General features: G+C 41.9%; 1 protein-coding gene across 5 annotated transcripts in view; it reads right to left on the bottom strand.

Moving 5' to 3' along the window:
- MEI1 (meiotic double-stranded break formation protein 1) overlaps positions 1 to 20494 on the bottom strand; it is a 957414-nt gene that overhangs the window by 87508 nt on the left and 849412 nt on the right. For 4 of the 5 annotated variants that reach the window (XM_075833602.1, XM_075833600.1, XM_075833603.1 and 1 more), the window contains 3 exons: positions 13818 to 13981; positions 7918 to 8002; positions 6266 to 6441 (listed from right to left, as the gene is read on the bottom strand). The exons of the other annotated variant lie outside the window; for it this stretch is intronic. In XM_075833602.1, coding sequence (XP_075689717.1) covers positions 6266 to 6441; positions 7918 to 8002; positions 13818 to 13981 — 425 coding nt within the window. The remainder of the gene's footprint in view (positions 1 to 6265; positions 6442 to 7917; positions 8003 to 13817; positions 13982 to 20494) is intronic. 5 annotated transcript variants of the gene reach the window in all.

Genomic DNA, 20494 nt, shown 5'->3' with positions numbered 1-20494 from the left:
CACGGGATACAGGTAGCAGGTATGGGAACACTGGGAACTGAAAAACACTAAGGGACCATTTGCAAAGACTAACAAAGGTAAACACAACAATGCTCAGGCAATGAGGGAAGAGGCAGTACACTTCTTATAGTCCATGGTGAGTATGAGCTAATTACATATTCACTTCATGCGCACGCGCTGGCCCTTTAAGATCGGGCACGAGTGTGCCCGCGTACCCTACGGGACACAGAAGAATTAAGCAGAAGTGAGCACTGGCATCTCCTGAGGAGGAGATGCGGGCTAGCGCTCACAGATCCATGGCTGCGGCCGTCGGGAGGTGAGTAATCCTGACGGCCCATGGCCATGTGTGTTACAGATTGCTTGATAAAATTGTCGGCATTGGAACAGTTCTTCCGAACCCTCTTAAATTGTCCATATGGTACAATCTTTAGCCAGGATAATGAGAGCTGTGGAAGTCAAGATAACTATTTACATCAACCTTTTTAAAAAAGGTACTTGTGTCAGTGATATCTCCAATGGTGATATTTATTTGGAGGTCTAAAAATTCAATGCTCTCACTGGAAAATTGGTGAGTGAAGGAAAGTCCCATTTTGTTGGAGTTAATCATCCCAATGAATTTCACAGCCTCGGTGGCAGTCCCCCTCCATAAAAAGAATAAATCGTCAATGTTTCTACTGTAATGGACAATATTCTTCTTAAACTTGTGTTCACAATATAAGTGTTGTATTTCGAAGAGCCCCATGAATAGGTTTGCATCAGCTGGTGCAAATCTTGACCCCATTGCACAACCTCTGGTCTGGCGATAAAGAACCTTATCAAACTCATAGACATTATGATGCAGTATAAAATTAATGCCTTCAAGTAAAATCAGTTTTTGGGCAATTGACATATTAGTATCTTGAGATAGGAAAAAGTCTACGGATCAACCCCTAAGGTATGTGGTATGTTCGAATAAAGTGCTGACACATCTGCTGTGAGTAAATATGGGGGCAGAGTCCGTGCTCGTATGATTAATTTCATGGAGTTCCCGTATAAGTTGGGTGGAGTCTTTTAAGTAAGAATGCAAAGTGACAACCCATTTTTGAAGGTGGAAATGAATAAAATGGGATAAATTACTGGTCGATGAATTAATGCCCGATATGATAGGTCGACCAAAGGGATTGATAAAAGATTTATGAACCTTGGGGAGATGATAAAAAAATGGAAGAGAAGGTTCACTGGTAGACAGAAATTTGCTTTCTTTTTTGCTGATGAGCCTGCTAGTGTCCTAATAAAATCATTATAAACCCTGGCATGTACAATAATAGGGTTAGTAGTTAAAGTCTCATGAACCATTTTGTCTGACAGGAGGTGAAGTGCCTCCTTAAGATTATCAGATCTATTTTGAATCACAATGCCGCCACCCTTCTCCAACCCTAGAAAACATTGTGGCACCAAGCAGACTGCGCAAGGAAGCACGAAAACCCATTTCCCTCTTCACTATGATTAATGGTACGTTTAGATGTGGGAGGGCGCGATGCTTATGTTGCTCTAGATTTACGGATGGTACTAAGGAAATTAGCTCTACCATTACACAAGAAAAGTTCCCCATCAAGACTTTTCTTAATTGCGGTTCCGAATACGTCATTTACATTATTAAATGTCCCTGTAAACTTCAATATGTTGGACGCACAATCAGACTTTACGCAATAGAGTGAATGAGCATCGATCCAATATCACTAATGGGTTTCTAAAGCACAGCGTATCAAGACATTGTGCCACTCTACATAATGCTGACTTTAGCACTATTAGGATCACATCGATAGAACAAGTAGCCATCGGTGCCCCCAACAGGTTTTTAAAGCTTAGACAACACGAGTCATTTTTTAACTTTGAAGCCTTGCACCACTAGGGCTTAATGAGATGATCGAGTCTTCATTTTAATTGTAATGGTTAATGCCACATTACCACATTACTTTTGGCCCCACCATCACGATATACGATTATTTTGTTTATATATTTATGTAGCTGTATAGGGTTACTGTCGTCCCTTTTTTTTTTCCCAATTGGGGTTTCGTCCTTGAACTTTTATTAATATATTATATTTTATATGACCGTCTCACACTTTACAATTTATTAATTTTTACAGTTTTTCCCTGTATATATATGTATGTATGTCTGTGTATGTTTGTGTGTGTATATATGTTTATGTAATGTATCACACTTCTGTGGCAGTCATTTATTAGCATGTGTGTATTGGTTTATATGTAATAATTAATTATTTATTTTAATGTTTTTTACGCATTTATGTATTCACTCACTGACCTTTTAATCCAGGTATATACTAGTATATGTTTTTATGGAGACATTTGTATTTTATATTTATGTATATTCTGACTTTTTTGACATGGAGGCAATTCATGCACCGTTGTGAAACCGTTTATATGTGTACCTCTTTTAATTTGGTTATGTTTTTTATGCAGACATCATTTTCTTATACACATACATAAATGCATCATTTTAGTCATCCATTTCCCATAAGTTCCTGATGTACGTCCTGAGATAATTGATTATTAGCCCATTTAATCTATTGATCTGCAGTCGGACTATTTGATCCATATTATCCCTATTGTACACACCACATTTCAACCTACATATCTGACTTTTTATGCCATTCCCAAATTCAGCATATCCTCAGTAGTTTATATAATGCATGTTTTTTCTTCCCCCCTGTTTACATGTTGCCATGGCAACACTTTGCACTGTAGATTGGACTTGGTATAACTAGCGCTGATAGGCGGTAGAAACGGATTCCCTGCATTATTCTTATATGTTTATATGTTTATCCTGACAACCCAGGATGCCGTTCTGCACGAATTCTCTCACTGACACAGCAGTCAGCTGCCCCCACTCTTTACTGGTTTCCATGACGACCTGCCTCAGCATTCAGTTTTCTATTTTATTTATTCATTAGTATTATTATTTTATTTTATTTCAACTTACTAGTGTTCCTCTGCACACTTTTCCTTAACCTGTCAAGTAATTGTTATGTAACCTGTTATGTCACTGTTATGTAACCTGCACTGTTTCCTGGGTCTGTAACACTTTGATCCCACTTTATCCACCATTTTAACGGCATTTGTCTGTGTGTGTATATATATATATATATATATATATATATATATATATATAGCTGTCTGTTCTATGGGCTGGCACTAGGACCCGATGAAGGCTCCGGTTCGGAGCTGAAACGTGTGGTCTGTTATTTCCCAATAAATACCACCATCTTTACTTGGAAGTTCGTTTTTGAGGTTTAGCAGTGCTACAATCGCCCTGTTTCTTCTTCCTACTGTTTGCATCTCAATTACGGCTGTTGCTCACGGATCCGACACCAGGGAAAGCAGCAGCAGCAGCTTGCATCATTTCAGCCTATTCACTTATTTACAGAGTAGTGCCTGCTCAGCATATCCTGACCAGGTGAGCAGTTCAACTTTACTTTATGTTCATCCAAACCCACTAAGGTTCCACGCTATGGAGCGCCATCTTTTTCTCTTTTAATCCTCAATTTATAAGAAACTATGTACACATGTGACTATAATGGTTGAGGCAGAAAAAAAACAACATACTGCACAAGGCAAAATCTGTCAGATAGCTCACTTTCACATGCCAGTATTTTTGTCCTTATTTTGCTTTAGGCTACATTCACACAACAGATAAAAATGGCCGTGTGATGGTAGTTTTTTTTTAATGGCCAAAACCCAGCCGTTTTCAGAACAATGTAGTTCTAAGGCTGTATTCACACGACCATTTTTTTAATGGCCCGTGAATACTAGCTGTCAAAAAATAGGACATGTCCTATTTTTGGCCATTTTCACGGCCAGACGGACCCCATAGAACTCAATGGATCAATTTTTAACTGCATTTTTCAGGAATCAATCCTTGTGACAGCCGTTAAAAACTGATCCTGGCCCCCACAAGAAGGTTTCCTAGTCACAGCGCTACTTTATGCGCTGAGCCCGGGGAAGCCCTTGACATCACTGTCCATATATGCACAGTGAAGTCAGGGCTGTTAACTATGGAGTCAATGGCCAGAGCATCGCAAGCTCTCTGGCCGGGGACTCTTGTCTTGTGAAAGGACTTGACATTAGTGTTCATATATAGACAGTGATGTTAGGGGCTTTGAGATGCCAGAAATCCCCGGCAAGAGCATCGGCAACACTCTGGCCAGGGATTCTGCTCCTAGAGATAGCCCCTCACGCCACCGTCCATTTGGACAGTGACGTCAGAGGCTCCCCCAGGAGCAGAATCACCGGCCAGAGCATCGGCAACACTCTGACCAGGGATTCCGCACCTGGGGAAGCCCCTGGCATCACAATCCATATATGGACAGAACATCAGGGGATGTGCCTGGAGCAGAATCCCCGGCCAGAGCATTGCCAATGATCTGGCTGGTGATTCTGCCCCTGGAGGAGCCCCTGGCGTCACTATCTATATATGGACAGTGACGTCAGGTGATCCTCAAGGAGCGAAATTCTGGCCACAGCATCAGCAACGCTCTGGCTGTGGATTCTGCTCCAAAAAGGGAGCCCCAATGGTGATATCTACAGGGTAGGGTGTGAGTGACGTTATCTACAGGACGGTGTGTGTGTGGCACTATCTAGAGGGGGCTGTGGCGCTATCTACAGATGAGGTGTGTGGCACTATCTTAAAGGGGGTGTGGCACTATCTACATGGGCACTGTGGCACTATATGAACACTATCTAAAGGGGACACTGTGGTACTATCTATTTGGGCACTGCGTGTGGCATTATCCACATGGGCACTGTTGTACTATTTGGGCAAAATGGCACTTTATAAGCGGGCACTGTGGCAATATCTACAGTGGGCACTGTGGCACTACACTGGCACTATCTATGTGGGCACTATCTACAGTGGGCACTGTGACACTATGTACAGTGGCATTGCGGCACTTTCTACATGGGCACTGTAGTGTTTTCAAGGGGTTTGGACAAAAAAAAATGACAAATTAAATCCATCAGTTTTTTAAACGGCCATGAAAATTGGATGACAAACGGCCATTAAAAACGCACGGACGGACTGGAAATGAATGACGCCTCATGCACACGACCGTTGTGCCACTCGGGCCGTTTTTGACGGCATCCGAGTGGCACCCGATAGTTTTCACGGACCCATTCACTTTTGCGGGTGAATCGGGTCCGTGAAAAATTATCTGAGTCTCTGATCCAAGGAAAGATAGGACATGTTCTATCTTTCCTCGATTCACTGACGGGATTTGGCCGGCGCACACGGTCGTGTGCATGAGGCGTTAGGCAATGAATAGTGGCGTGAAAATTTGGAGACACACTGATGCAAAATGTCCATGAAAAACTGACAGTTGATCAGTTTTTGATGGCCATTTTTTTCACTGTCGTGTGAATGTAGCATTTGGAGGCCGACACCAGAAGTGTAAAATAAACAATAAAAGTACAATGAAAATATTTGTAAAGCCTCATGCACACTTCCGTCGGCAGTTGTACGGTTGTTAATGACAGTTTCGTCATACACGGGCCACACACGGATGGCTTCCGTGTGCAGTCTGTTGTTTCACGGACGAAATTCAATGAAAAGACCGAGACTGTTCCGTCAAAAACAGGCAGGAGAAGGACCTGCACTACTTTTGACGGAACGGCCGCACGGTTCCGTTAAAACAATGGAAGTGTGCATGGCTCCATTGAAATGAATGTGTCAAGGTGCTATCCGTTGAAAAGTGGGCATGAGGCCTAACTCTGGCTTCCAAATCCTGATGCTAAATATAGACCAAAGTATATGTTAGCCAGCAATGGAATGGCATTGACACATTCAGTCTCTCTGAAATGTGCTTGGTGGAATTTTTGTAAAGCTACAACATTGAAGATCTTTTTTGCCTGTAGATGTTGGCAAACCTATTTTAGGCAGGTAATTTAAATAGCGTTGACATAGTTAAAAATGATAGAGGTTCAAATAAGGTAAAAAGTTAATCTAGAGTTTAGAGAATATAAAGCAAAAAACTGTAAGTATATAAGGACCCTTTCTCTTGAAACAAAAAGGTGCAAAAATAGCTATGTGTGAAGGGGCTTAGGCTATCTTCACACACCCTTTTTTCCCCAGCTTTTTTGAATGCGTGTAAAAGAGGGAGTGTGTTTTTAATGGCATTTTTAAAATGCGTTTTTGGTGGTGTTTTTTTATTTTGTACATACATTTTTTTCTGGGGTGACAGTACATGCCAATACGTAATAAATAAAGTTACCTGCACCAAGAGGTTCTGAAAAGCTGCAACCAGATAAAGTGTGCTTTGAGATGTCAAGGGCCAAATAGTATCTTGTGGTTCTGCCAGTGGGTGATTTCTGTGTTCTTTAATTAAATGAATAAGAGACGAGGAGAATTTCTGCCTCAGCAGTGCTTTGAAGTACTGAAGAATACTAACTGAAAGGCAATTTTTTACGTATATTTTAGATAAAAAATTGATTTGTTGTGTTGCGTTGTTAAATTGTTTCTCAGTATATACAACAATAGCATGTCTTTCACAAATTACATATAAAACACACAGTCTAAGGTTAAATTCACAAATGGCCTAAGAACTGCGTATTTCCGTTGAAATTTACTCCATTTTATCTTATAGAGATAAAAACTCTTACATGGTGTAATTTTCCACGCATAATTTTGTCTGCAGTGGAAAATATTTCCGCTGCGTACCCTATGTATTAAGGGTTTTGGAATACGGCATTTCATCATAGGCGTTAATGTTATTTGAAATTTTGGACTGAAATACATAAACCAAATTGGCAGCGAAAACGGCAAAAAAGTCCCAAACGTTATTCTGTAGGTAAAAATGCTAAAAAATCGGCATGTTTAAGATCTGTGTTGCCGAGTTTTGTAGCGTATTTTTACGCCACGTGTGAATTTACCACACAACTAAGATTATTTCTAGATCTCTTGCTAATCTGTTCAGTTGTTGTACAGTATTATATTATTTGTATTGAATGGATTTCAAAGCCTGATTATAGAAAGGGCCCAGAACGGTTTCCTCTAGATATATTTCTATTAAATACAATAACCCTTTAAGTTGGAACTTAGGCTTTGTTCACATAACGGTCTGCAGTCCGTTCATGGGTTCCGTCAGATCTTTCCGTTAGGGGAACCCATGAACGGAATCCAAACTGAAACAAACTGAAACCATAGGTGTCCGTTTGCATCACCATTGATTTCAATGGTGACGCATCCAGTGAAAATAGTTTCAGTTTCTAACCGTTGTGTAAGGGTTCCGTTGTTTTGAAAGAATCAATACCGTAGTCGAATATGCTATTGATTCCATCAAAACAACGCAACCATTACACAAGCGTGAGAAACGGAAACCATTTGAAAACCGTCACCATTGAAATCACTTTACCGAAGTATCTTGAGAGTGAATAGACATCGCCTCCAGCCAGGAGGCGATGTCTAGTCACATTCCCAACACTTCGGTAAAGTTTCTGTGGGACTTACACAGCGCAGTGTGATCTCGCAAGATCATGCTGTGCTGTGAGTACAGATGGACATGAATGACAGCACAGCTGAGGCTGTTGGGCATTAAGAAACTAATTAGCATAAATCTAAAATGGTTCAGAACTTGCTCAAAAATGATCGTTTTTCAAAATAAAAACCATTGTTGTTATCTACATTACAGCGCCTATCAGATTAGGTAGGGAATAGGGCACTTATTAACTGGTGACAGAGCCTCTTTAATAAGTATGTCACAGCAATACCAGCAGGCACCATAATAAGTACATCACAGAAGCATATATATATATTTTTTTTTTAATCAAATAGAATTTTTTTTGCGTGAAATTTGATACTGTATTTAATTGTGGACAGCCACTTTAATTTACTATAGCATTATTGTCTTCCAAAACATGTCCTTACCGATTAGCATGGAGGATGTGTCCTTAAATTTAAATGAAATTAAATCTACCATATTATTCACATCAACATAAATGGTTTTGTGGACCTGAAAATAAAATTGAATTAGCTAAAATATACCAGATTTAAACAACTTTCAGGCAGGGGCATAATATTTCTGGCTTGCATATAAGGCTAGGGCTACACAGGGATTTTTGCCGTGACATAGGTCGCAAGGCCAAAGATCTCTCTGTTGCACTGCCTGCTTTGCAAGTATAACATTTTATGTGGCAGCGTTGTGACCCACAAGTTGCCGTGACCGTGACCCGACATTTGCAAGAAATCCAAAAGTGATGCATTTTTTGCAACCTGCGGGTCGCAGCGCTTCAACATTCTCTTTTATTACCTGCGATGCAGGCAGCACAACACAGCGATTTTTGGCCATGCGACCAGTGTAGCTGCCGAAGTCGCCCTGTAGCCCTAGCCTAACTGAGCTAGCTAAATGAAAGTTATTGCAAAATGCTTACGGAATATGCACACATGTCCTTTCTCTGCAGAATTTTTTTCCAGTAATGTAGTCAAACACTCTAAAACATTTTATCGGGTAGTTAATTTTTTATATATATATATATATATATATATATATATATATATTGTCTTCCTTAACATAGAATTTTTGTGGAATTTTAAGATGCATGAAAAAACGCATTTTAATGGCTTCCCGACCGCCCACTGTAAATTGAATTTTAGTGATTTCATGGTGAGTGGTAACAGCGCGATCGGGTGTCTCAGAGTAGCACTGACACCCGGATCACGCTGATAACACCGGCCTCTGGTCCCGGAGACATGATCGGGACCTGATTGGTTCAGGTCCCGATCATGTGATCGCAGGGAAAGTTTGGTGTAGCAACGAACTGGAAAGTTTGTTGCTATAACAGACATTCCCAGGGACCAGTGCTGGCGTTGGTTGTCATGGTTGTCTGTGTCTGCCATGCAAAACCGAAGGCCATACAGCGGCCTCTGGGTCTGCCATGCACGGAAGCCTATGAAGATCAGCCGGAGGCTGGCCCTCATAGGCTTCCTTTCAGTGTGGCTCTCAGCGTCACACTGACAGTTTATAATACGTTAGACTACCTAGGTAGTGTAATGTATTATAGCAGCTATCAGTGCTGCAGGACTTCAAGTAAAACAAGTAAAAAGTAAAAAAAAAAACTCCCTGTGTCAGTCCTTTGATATAAAGTTTATTATCTCACAATACCTACCATGGTCGCTGTGCGGGTACGGGCCGTTTCTGCACTAAGTTCTCACTTTTACTAATGCTCCTGCGCTGTCCTCTTTGATATCGACTATAATTAGTCTAAGTCTCTTTATTGCGCATCTGCGCATGCGCCAGTATTTCACTGCCCTCAATGATTGTATACTAATCTGGGACAGAATGTCTGCACTATATTCGCACTTGATGCAGATACGCATGAGCTCTATCTCACCTATCATTGGCTTACCTTACGTTGGTTACTATTTGCCGATCGGTTTTTCCAGACAGCCGGTCCGCTTTCGTCTGCTGCGATTGGCCACCCCTCCTGACACACCCCCTCCTTACGTCATCAGATGTATCCATATTATGAGTCTTTCTTTCGCCGCACCGCCATTAGCCCCGTGTACCCCTGAGGATGCTACTTAGTAGCTAAACATGTCGGATTTACTGCGAAATTACCTAGACAATTTAATTTGTTATCGATAGGAGCCAATGCTCTCGGGCTATGTTTACTACTATTTTCATGTGCCCGCACATATAAACTACTCCTATGTCCGGTCTCAGGCTGTGAACATTTGAATACAATTCTATGTGGTCTGTCTTGTTATACGTAGCTTAATAAAGTATTGTTTCTTACCCCTGTAATGATGGGGGTGGGGAAACAGACAAGTGAGCCCTAATCTACCCGCCACTCAGTCCCTGCCTACTTGCAACGACCCACCCTAGGTGACGGGGTACAACTGGGCGACGGTCCCTACGCTCAATAAGTGCACGACAGACAAACAGACAAGGGTACACAGAAGCTAAGGGAAATGGGGCAGTTGCCCACGGCAACACCGTGAGCAACAAGAGTGGTGAACGAGCCGAGTCAAACCAAGAGTGTACGAGGTACCAAACGCAGAGCAGGAGAGTAGTGAACAAGCCGAGTCAAACCAGGAGTGTACGAGGTACCAAACGCAGAGCAGGAGAGTAGTCAGTAAGCCAGGGGCAATATGAAGCAGGGTCAAATAGTTCAAGAAGCTGCAGCAGGGCCAGGAAACCAAACGAGAAGAATCACAAGCAAGGAGGAACAGGAAAGGCAGGTATAAATAGACAGGGGGCAGGAGCTAGCTCCGTCTGGCCAGGCTGTGATAGGCTCTCCCACTCCTAAGCCTGCCATCCTGAGTGGGGGAAGATGGAGTCAGTCTCACAGACATAGAAGCAGGTGCAGACTGATTACCTATGGGCGTTGACACAGAAGCTGTGCCTGGCAGATCCTTTACAACCCCCTTCTCATTGAGGTAGTTGGGAAATAGGGTTTGTTTGCCTGCAGGCATTCTTTTTGTAAATTGTATATTGTGCCCGCCAACTACCTAGGGTCTCCATTATATCTTTTTGTTTCTATAGCCAGAGTGAGGCCCCATGCATAACGTAAAAACGTCCGTAATCACTGGCCGTTATTACGACACGGGCAGGCCCATAGAAGTCAATGGGGCTCCCGTAATTATGGGTGACTACGTGTGTGCACCCGTAATTACGGGAGCTTTGCTAGGCGATGTCAGGAGATAGTCCCTTTCCAGGGTGACTTATGGGGGTTTCTAATATATAAGGCCCTCAAAGCCACTTCAGAACTGAATGGGTACCTATAAAAATAGGTTTTGGAAATTTTTTTGAAAATGTGAGAAATTGCTGCTAAAGTTCTAAGCCTTGTAACGTCCTAGAAAAAAAAGGATGTAAAAAAAACGATGCCAACATAAAGCAGACATATGGGAAATGTTCATTAGTGACTGTTTTGTGTGGTATTGCTATCTGTTTTACAAGCAGATACATTAAAAAAAGAAAATTTTCTTTAAAGTTTGGTGTTTTTCAGAAACAAATACAGAATTTTTCCACTAACATAAAGTACAATATGTCACGAGGAAACAATCTCAGAATCGCTTGTAACGGTAAAAGCATTCCCAAGTTATTACCACATAAAGTGTCATGGCCAAAACAGGCTCAGTCCTGAAGGGGTTAATGGAGCCTCCAACACAGATGTGAACTAAGTCTAAGCATTATCTTTTGTTATTTGCCTATTCTATACATGCTACCCTATAGATCATATTTTGCATTTTTATTTTCTGTATAGATTGCAGACAGGTTTACAAGAGGAAGGTATGCATGCAGTTAGCAGTAGACTGTGAACGTATATGGAAGTGTAAAGAAGTATGTAAAGTGTTCTCATTTATTCTCTTTCAAATATCAGTACTGTGTGAGAACTTAACTGAAGTCAGATGTTCTGCAAGTCAATATTTACATTAATAGAAAAAAAAATACACTAATCAGTAATTGCCTGCTATGTTACTACGCACTGCCATTTGTCTTCATATGGACATCCACATTTCCTTTCAGGATCAGCAGAAAAGAGATTTTACGTAATCATTTATACAGTTGAAAAAAATATTTCACAGATATGATTTAATTTTTTATGGAGTGACAAATTATTTTGGAAAGGCACTAGGAGGCAAATACAATTTTTGTCTATTCTAAAACAAATTTTAGCAAGAAATTTATAAATATGACCCAGTGAAAGGGGTTGTGTAGTGTGGCGTGGAGAAACACTGCTGTATTACAGATGCGAAAGTTGTAGAGGCAACTGTCCGACGCCGACAGGTTCTAATCAATAGGGCATGTGCATACTACCAACCGGGTGTCAGACAGTTGCCTCGGCTACCATCCCACCCGGCGTCCAGCAGCGTCTCTCCATGCCCGATGTCAGATTGGGGTGGAAGAGAGTTATGCTGGGTTCACACGTGGCGGAATTTCACTTAAATTCCGCTGCGGACACTCCGCAGCGTTAATCCGCAGCGGAGCCGTTTGTCCATTGACTTACACTTTAATTTAGCAGTGTTCGTTTAGACGAGGCGTAAAATTCCGCTGCGGAGCATAGGCTGCGGAGCGGAATTTGGTGTCCGCAGCATGCTCTGTCTGTTGCGGAGCAGTGGCGGACTCATGGCGGAATTTCTCCATTGACTTCAATGGAGATTCTAATTTCCGCAATGAAGTCCGCAGCTGTCATGCACATGTTATGTGTGCTGCGGATCCGTCTTGCTTTTTTAACTTGACATTTCTTCATTCTGGCTGGACCTATGTATTTCTAGGTCTACAGCCAGACTGAGGAAGTCAATGGGGCTCCCGTAATGACGGGAGCGTTGCTAGGAGACGTCAGTAAATAGTCACTGTCCAGGGTGCTGAAAGAGTTAAGCGATCGGCAGTAACTGTTTCTGCACTCGGGACAGTGACTACCGATCCCAATATACAGCAACCTGTAAATAAAATAGAAGTTCATACTTACCGAGAACTCCCTGCTTCTGTCTCCAGTCCGGCTTCCCAGGATGACGTTTCAGTCCAAGTGACGGCTGCAGCCAATCACAGGCCAATCACAGGCTGCAGCCAATCACAGGCCAATCACAGGCTGCAGCGGTCACATGGACTGCCGCGTCATCCAGGGAGGTCGGGCTGGATGCCGAAGGAGGGACGCGTCACCATGACAACGGCCGGTAAGTATGAATTTCTTTGACTTTCACAAGGGAAAGTGCTGTCCCTTCTCTCTATCCTGCACTGATAGGGAGAAGGGAAGTACTTTTACCGCAGTCCGCAGCAGCTAGTCCGCATCAATTTACTGCACATTTTGTGCAGATCCGCAGCAGAATCTGCAACGCAGATTCTGTGCGGCATTGATGCGGACAGTTGCGGAGGAAATCCGCCACGTGTGGTCATGCCCTAAAAGTACAAAATAAATTGTATAAAGAGTTTACCATTATTCTATAATACCCCAGACAAAGCTTTTCCTAGCGAAACCGACGTCGGTCAGGATGGTATGCATGGTCACTGGTCTGAGGCACTTACCTCTTGAACATTGGTTCATCTCTTTTCCAGGTATTTGTCCTGTATTTTATATTACAATCACTTCACTACTTTATTTATTTTCACTGATTTCAGTCATTTTACTGGCGGTTTGTGGAAAATTACTTTCCTTCCTTTTATGTGACCATATTTTTTGCCCTGCATACTCACCACTGTTTTTTATGTGATTTGTGCTGTGTCTCCTTAGGCTGTGTTCACACGACCTATTTTCAGACGTAAACAAGGCATATTATGCCTCGTTTTACGTCTGAAAATAGGGCTACAATACGTCGGCAAACATCTGCCCATTCATTTGAATGGGTTTGCTGACGTACTGTGCAGACGACCTGTCATTTACGCGTCGTCGTTTGACAGCTGTTAAACGACGAAGCGTAAAAATACAGCCTCGTCAAAAGAAGTGCAGGACACTTCTTTCAGATGTAATTTGAGCCGTTCTTCATTGAACTCAATGAAGAGCAGCTCAAAATTTACGGCTGTCAGAGAAGCCTCGCAAAATGCGAGGAGGAGCAATTACATCTGAAACGAGGCAGCTGTTTTCTCCTGAAAACAGTCTGTCCTTTCAGACGTAAATGCCTGCTATCGTGTGCACATACCCTTATACTATTTGTATTAGTTTTTTTTTATGTATACCAATAAAGTTTGTTATTTTTATTCCTATGGGTTAAGCATGCAGTTTCTCTATAGGTGCAGTATCCTATAATATTGGCATCTTATGACTTCATTGATCGTGTACTGATTACTTTTAATCAGGTAATTATATGCTAAATACAAGTAAGTTGCTGACCTGTAAGTTGTAGCGCTGTTGAAAGCTCATCAGGGTTGAAGTCATTAACCAAGCAGAGCAGCACAGGGACTCACTGCAATTAGATTTGGTTCTATCCCATGTTTTTTCCATTATTTCCTCTATCAACTCAATTAGAGATGTGTTAGAGAGAATTACCGCTGTGGCTAATAAAAAGGTAGTAGAGTATAATCATCAGAGGAAATCTGTAAAACCATATCTCTTACTTTGTTCAAAATTATTCAACAAATATATTATGCCGGAAAACAAAAAGCAATAATCTAATATCTGATTTTTCTGCAGTTTTCAGATAGGAAAAATCAAATACAATTATAAATAATTTACAGCACATGTCTAGCAGTATATTTATCAAATAAACTTTGATCATTATATTTTATTATAAGGATGTTAGGCTATAGAGGCTGGGATTCACTGTATAAGCAAGAGGCCACATTTTGCAGTCAGCAGAAGTCATCATAGCGAACTACAATCAGAAAGGACGTCACCTCTGAGTTACTAGATTTAACACCTTACTAACATTTGACATAAATGTTCGCCATATTTTGGGGGGAGTGTAAGACGGGCTCCCAAAAAAACTAACATCTGGGCGATTAAACATTTAGATGCTGTAGGTCACTTTACGGCATTCGCTGTGGAAATAAATTCACATGTTAACTTTATTCTGCGGGTCAATATGATTACGGTGATACCAAATTTATATAGTTTTTTTTATATTATACTACTTTTACAAGGAAAAAACTAACTGTAAAAAATAAAATGTATTTTGTGTCGCCAAATTCTGAGAGCAATAACTTATGCAATATGAATTATGGTTATTTATTTACCGTATTTTTCAGACTATAAGACGCAGTTTTTAGCAAGAATAAATCTTGCTAAAAAGTCCCTACGTCTTATAGTCGGCAGTCAAGGGACCCGGCAGCGTCAGGCCGCCTGACCACTCCTTACTTAACCCTGGACATCATGGAGCGGGGAGGGGATGATGTATGGAGCGGGCTCACACGCTGAGACCGCTCTATACACTGCAGGTGTCAGCAGGTGACACGCTGCTCTAATGGCCAGTTAAATGCCGTGGTCAATAGCGACCGCGGCATTTATAGTGGTTTTCTCATGAAGGACATTTATGACATATCCACAGGATATGTCATAAATGTCAGATAGATGCGGGTCCTACCTCTGGGACCTGCATTTATCTCTAGAATGGGGCCCCCTAAACCCTGTTCTATCTTAAACGGCTCTGCTGTCTTCCGGCCATTTCACTTCCTGGTTACATGGTCAAGTTACGCAAACAGCCTAACTCACTGAGCTACGCAGTTTCCGTAACTGCCATACAACTGAACAGTAGTTACGGAAACAGCGTAGTATTCTACACTGCTTCTGTAACTGCCATTCACTACCATGGGAGATACGGAAACAGTGTAGCTCAGCTAGTTAAAATGTTTTTTAAACTCATCCATGTATTGCAGTGTATTGAACCAGCGATCTAATGATCGCTGGTTCAAGTCCCCTACGGGAACTAATAAAATGTGTAAAAAAAAACAAGACAAATTTTCAGGAGTGTACATTTTTTGAAAAAGTTAAAAAAAAAAAACCTTTTCCCATTTTTAACCAAGCACAATGTACAAATAAAAAAATAATAAAAACCTACATTTAAAACCACAGAATCATTGTCTTTGGTAACTATAGCGCTAAAAATAATGAAATAAAAAGTGATAAAAAAATCGTATGTACCCAAAAAATGGTGCTAATAAAAACTACAGCTTGTCCCGCAAAAAATAAGCCGTCACACCGCTCAAACGATGGAAAAATATAAGTTATGGCTCTCAGAATGTGGTGAAACTGAACAAATTTTTTTTTTAACCAATGGTTTTTTATTTGTTAGGGCATGACCACACGTGGCGGATTTCCTCCGCAACTGTCCGCATCAATGCCGCACAGAATCTGCGTTGCAGATTCTGCTGCGGATCTGCACAAAATGTGCAGTAAATTGATGCGGACTAGCTGCTGCGGACTGCAGTAAAAGTACTTCCCTTCTCCCTATTCAGTGCAGGATAGAGAGAAGGGACAGCACTTTCCCTTGTGAAAGTCAAAGAAATTCATACTTACCGCCCGTTGTCTTGGTGACGCGTCCCTCCTTCGGCATCCAGCCCGATCTCCCTGGATGACGCGGCAGTCCATGTGACCGCTGCAGCCTGTTATTAGCCTGTGATTGGCTGCAGCCGTCACTTAGACTGAAACGTCATCCTGGGAGGCCGGACTGGAGACAGAAGCAGGGAGTTCTCGGTAAGTATGAACTTCATTTTTTTTTACAGATACATGTATATTGGGATCGGTAGTCACTGTCCCGGGTGCAGAAACAGTTACTGCCGATCGCGTAACTCTTTCAGCACCCTGGACAGTGACTATTTACTGACGTCTCCTAGCAACGCTCCCGTCATTACGGGAGCCCCATTGACTTCCTCAGTCTGGCTGTAGACCTAGAAATACATAGGTCCAGCCAGAATGAAGAAATGTCAAGTTAAAAAAGCAAGACGGATCCGCAGCACACATAACATGTGCATGACAGCTGCGGACTTCATTGCGGAAATTAGAATCTCCATTGAAGTCAATGGAGAAATTCCGCCATGAGTCCGCCACTGCTCCGCAACAGACAGAGCATGCTGCGGACACCAAATTCCGCTCCGCAGCCTATGCTCCGCAGCGGAATTTTACGCCTCGTCTAAACGAACACTGCTAAATTAAAGTGTAAGTCAATGGACAAACGGCTCCGCTGCGGATTAACGCTGCGGAGTGTCCGCAGCGGAATTTAAGTGAAATTCCGCCACGTGTGAACCCAGCCTAAAAGAAGTAAAATATTAAAAAATTTTCTATTTTCTGTTGTCTAAAACCTGGGTGCATCTTGTAGTCAGGTGCGTCTTATAGTCCGAAAAATACGGTATTTATTTTTTGACAATACATTAGAGGAAAATTGGAAAAAGGTATTTTTTTTTTAACTTTTACTATATATTTTTTGTACATAAAAAAAACTTTACTTACCTGATTTTTACTGTTTTTGTTACTCCCCCTAGGAGACTTGAACCAGCGACCCTTGTATCGCTTGCACTATATACTGCAATACTAATGTATTGCAGTATATAGTTTTTCTGACAGGATTCTATTAAGTTCTGCCAGAGACAGGGCTTAAACCTCTGACTAGTTTACTAATTCCCTATCTCCTAACTAATCTAAAAGGCGCTATGATGCTGACAAATACAGTGTAATTTTTTTCATAAACGTTTATTATTTTCAAAGTTATGTGCATTTTTCTAAATATGCTAATTTGGCTATACTTGCCAAATGGAAGGTTATTCATTCATTCTTTTCACTCTGGGCAGTGTAATGTTTTGTATATGACGCATCAGAATCAGCATACAGTTCTCCTCTTCCCAGCACAGCAACACAGCATGATCATAGAGTATACAGCTTCCATTCCTGACTGTGTTTTCAACTGGTGATACCTCTGTTTGTTTGTTTGTTTGTTTGTTTGTTTGTTTGTTTGTTTGTTTGTTTGTTTGTTTGTTTGTTTGTTTTGATATGCCATATGAAAGATTAGAATCTCCACAGCTGGAGATATGGCTGTTTGAAGTGATCCCCGTTCCCACCAGCCTCAGTCTCTCACACTGTGTGAAGCAGCTTAATGCTGATAGGACAGCGTCAGAGACTGTGACATAGATCCACCTCAGGAGAATCGCGGGTGTTGCCACCCACTTGTCAGGTATAGCTTTATTTGCAGATTTAGAAAAAAGCTCATAACTTTTAAAACAGTAAACTTTTTGGGACACAATTTTCACTGGCATTATCAGTGTGACAGCACCTATTAGATTAGCTAGAAGATTGGGCATTGGGGGGGCCTATGTGATGTTAGAGGGGTCGTCCCCTCTTTCTAATGATTTAAATGCTGCGGTCGTTATTAACCGCAGCATTTAATGGTTTAAATGAGCAAGATCAGGCTTAAGCGATCCCGCTTTTTACAGTGAAGTGTCGGCTGTAACATACAACTGACACCCGCTTTGTATGGGGCAGGCTCAGACCGTGAGCCCACTCCACACTTACCTACTTGGCTATGACGTAACTGTATGTCATATGTCGGGATGGGGTTAAAGAGGACCTCTCAGGTCTCCTGACATGTCCTTTTATAGAAAATCTTTGAATTCCCCATGGGACCAATTCTAAAGCATCCTTACCTAGAACTCTGTGTTATGACATTCCTCTGGTATTCTTCGCGGAAATGTATAAATCAGACCTGGCCTACATGGAGACTTTTTGCAATGCAACAAAATTTAATTTTAACTATAGAGCTGCAGTACAGAGCAATACATTGAGTTGCATGCAATATTGTGGCCTGCAGTTACTCGATAGTTAAAATCAATCAGTAGCACTACAAAATGTCTGTGTAGCCCTCGCTGAATTGATAACGAAGTGTTATCATTCCCCTTAAAATGTGTCCCTACACAGTCTGATACTGCATACTATGATTGGTCACTGTCAGACTATGTGGGGACACAGCCCATTCACAAGGGGAATGTTAACAACCAGTTGTGAATTGATTCATACATTTCCAGAATAACAGACAAATGGCACAATGCAGAGTTCTAAGAAAAGATCTTCCAGAATTGTTATATTATAAGGAATACAAGTTTTTAGGAATACAGACATGACAGGAGAGATGACAGATTCTCTTTAACTGTTATGAATTCTGTCTCTGATCATTACTGTATTATCACTGCGTGATTATACTCTGCAGACTGCCAGTGTAGAGCTGGTATCTGACCAATAAATGATCACTGTATGGCGGCATTATTGATTATATTGGTGCTTTTATAGCATACTGTTGTCTCTTTTAGTTCCTGGTCCCTCTAAACAATCGAGCTGTGGTTAACAGCTCCATTATGTATCTGGAATTGTACATGAGTGTGCAATGCCAGCATGAAAACAGCACCATCAGCCACCGTCTTTAAACAACAGCTTTAAAACCAAGTTACCTCTGCTGCCTTTATATGGCAAGCAGAGGTACACAGGTTAAAGAGGGGCCGCTACTCAAGGGCCAGTTCTGTGAGCTTGCTCCCCGGCTAAAATTTGACAGCAAGCCCCTGGCTATAGACTTGTGTTCATTAAAAGGAATGTATCATTAGAAAATTATATAAATCAGGGGTTTTACTATAAAAAAAATTTTTTTTATTAATATATATATATTTTTTTATATGACTATTCAAACAAAAAAAAAACAACTTCAAATATCCCAGTTTTCCATACAGGTTACCTGAACAGTCACAGTATGCTGACAGCAGTAGTGTAACTCCCACTGTAGAAGCCATATCGGCTGCTATGCGGCCCGGGTCATGAGAGGGTCCGTGCAGCACGACCCAGCACATAACATTATAGCCCGGGTGGCATTGCTAGTATGGGGCATCCAGGGCCCCAGGTAAAAGCCACATTCAATTGTATCTGCATCCTTAGGACGCAGATACAATTGAATACTATTGCGGAGCAGCGAGGTAGCTCCCTGCTATGCCATTTACTAGGATACAGGCCACGTTAGGATCCCTGCGCAGGCCGGCGTGAAGATGTCACTGGATCACGCTGGCATATGCAAGGGTCCTGTCTCATATGCTGCTGAGGAGGCTCTGGAGCGGCTTCATTTGTCACAGGAACGGGGCTAGGTGAGTATAAGGTATTTTTACTTGTTTGGAGGGCACTATCAACCAGGGGGCTGCTGGGGCTGTGTTTCACTATTTGCAAAGGGGGTTGCGTGTGGCAATATCTACAAAGGGGGGTGGTATGTGAAACTATCTTAGAGGGGGGTATGTGGCACTATCTAAAAGGGGCATATGTGGCACTATCTAAAAGGGGGTATGTGGCACTATCTACAAGGGGAGGGGGTATGTGGTTTATCTACAAGGGGGTTGTGTGTGGCACTATCTACAAGAGGATGTAAGTGCATTATCTACAAGAGCGGCTATGTGTCAGACAGAAGGCTGTGTGGCACTATCTACAGGGGTGTGTCCTGGTGCTTTAAGTTTTGGTTCAGTTTTTTTTAATAACTATTATGACTATGAAATAGCATAATTAAGTGATAAGAAATGTCATAATATCAGTGCTTAACTGTTTGTTACAATTTTCATAACCCTCTAACTAAAGGTTAATAAGCGTACACTTGGCGGGCTAGCTGTATTTTTTACACTGCACACAGAACTGAAATGTTCATTGTCGGGAGGACAGGGGTTGTGTTGTTTGTTGGGGGGGGCAGTGAGAAGTTTGCTATGGGGCCCAGTCTTTCCTAGTTACGCCCCTGGCTGACACTTAAGGCCCTATTACATGGCCAATTTTGGCCTTTGCAGCGAGCGCCGATCAATTATACACACATATAGGCTGAGTTCACACGTGGCGGATACAGCACGCAGCGCATCCGCCCAGTCTGCCGCAGAGAATTCCGGCCGAAAATGCGCACTAAACTGTGGAGCAGTTTTCCGCCCGGAATGACCGATGCGAAAAACTGCAGGACGTCTCATTCCAGGAGACCGCTGCAGCCTGTAATTGGCTGCAGCAGTGGTCACATGGGATGAAGCGTCATCCCAGGAGGCCGGCCCTCTGATGTCATATAGACCATCCTCCTGGGATGATGT

The sequence above is a fragment of the Rhinoderma darwinii genome, chromosome 7 (genome assembly GCF_050947455.1).
Source record: "Rhinoderma darwinii isolate aRhiDar2 chromosome 7, aRhiDar2.hap1, whole genome shotgun sequence".
Classification (NCBI taxonomy): Eukaryota; Metazoa; Chordata; class Amphibia; order Anura; family Rhinodermatidae; genus Rhinoderma; species Rhinoderma darwinii.
The sequence above is the reverse complement of the archived record's forward strand: the minus strand, read 5'-3'. Positions and strand labels throughout refer to the sequence as shown.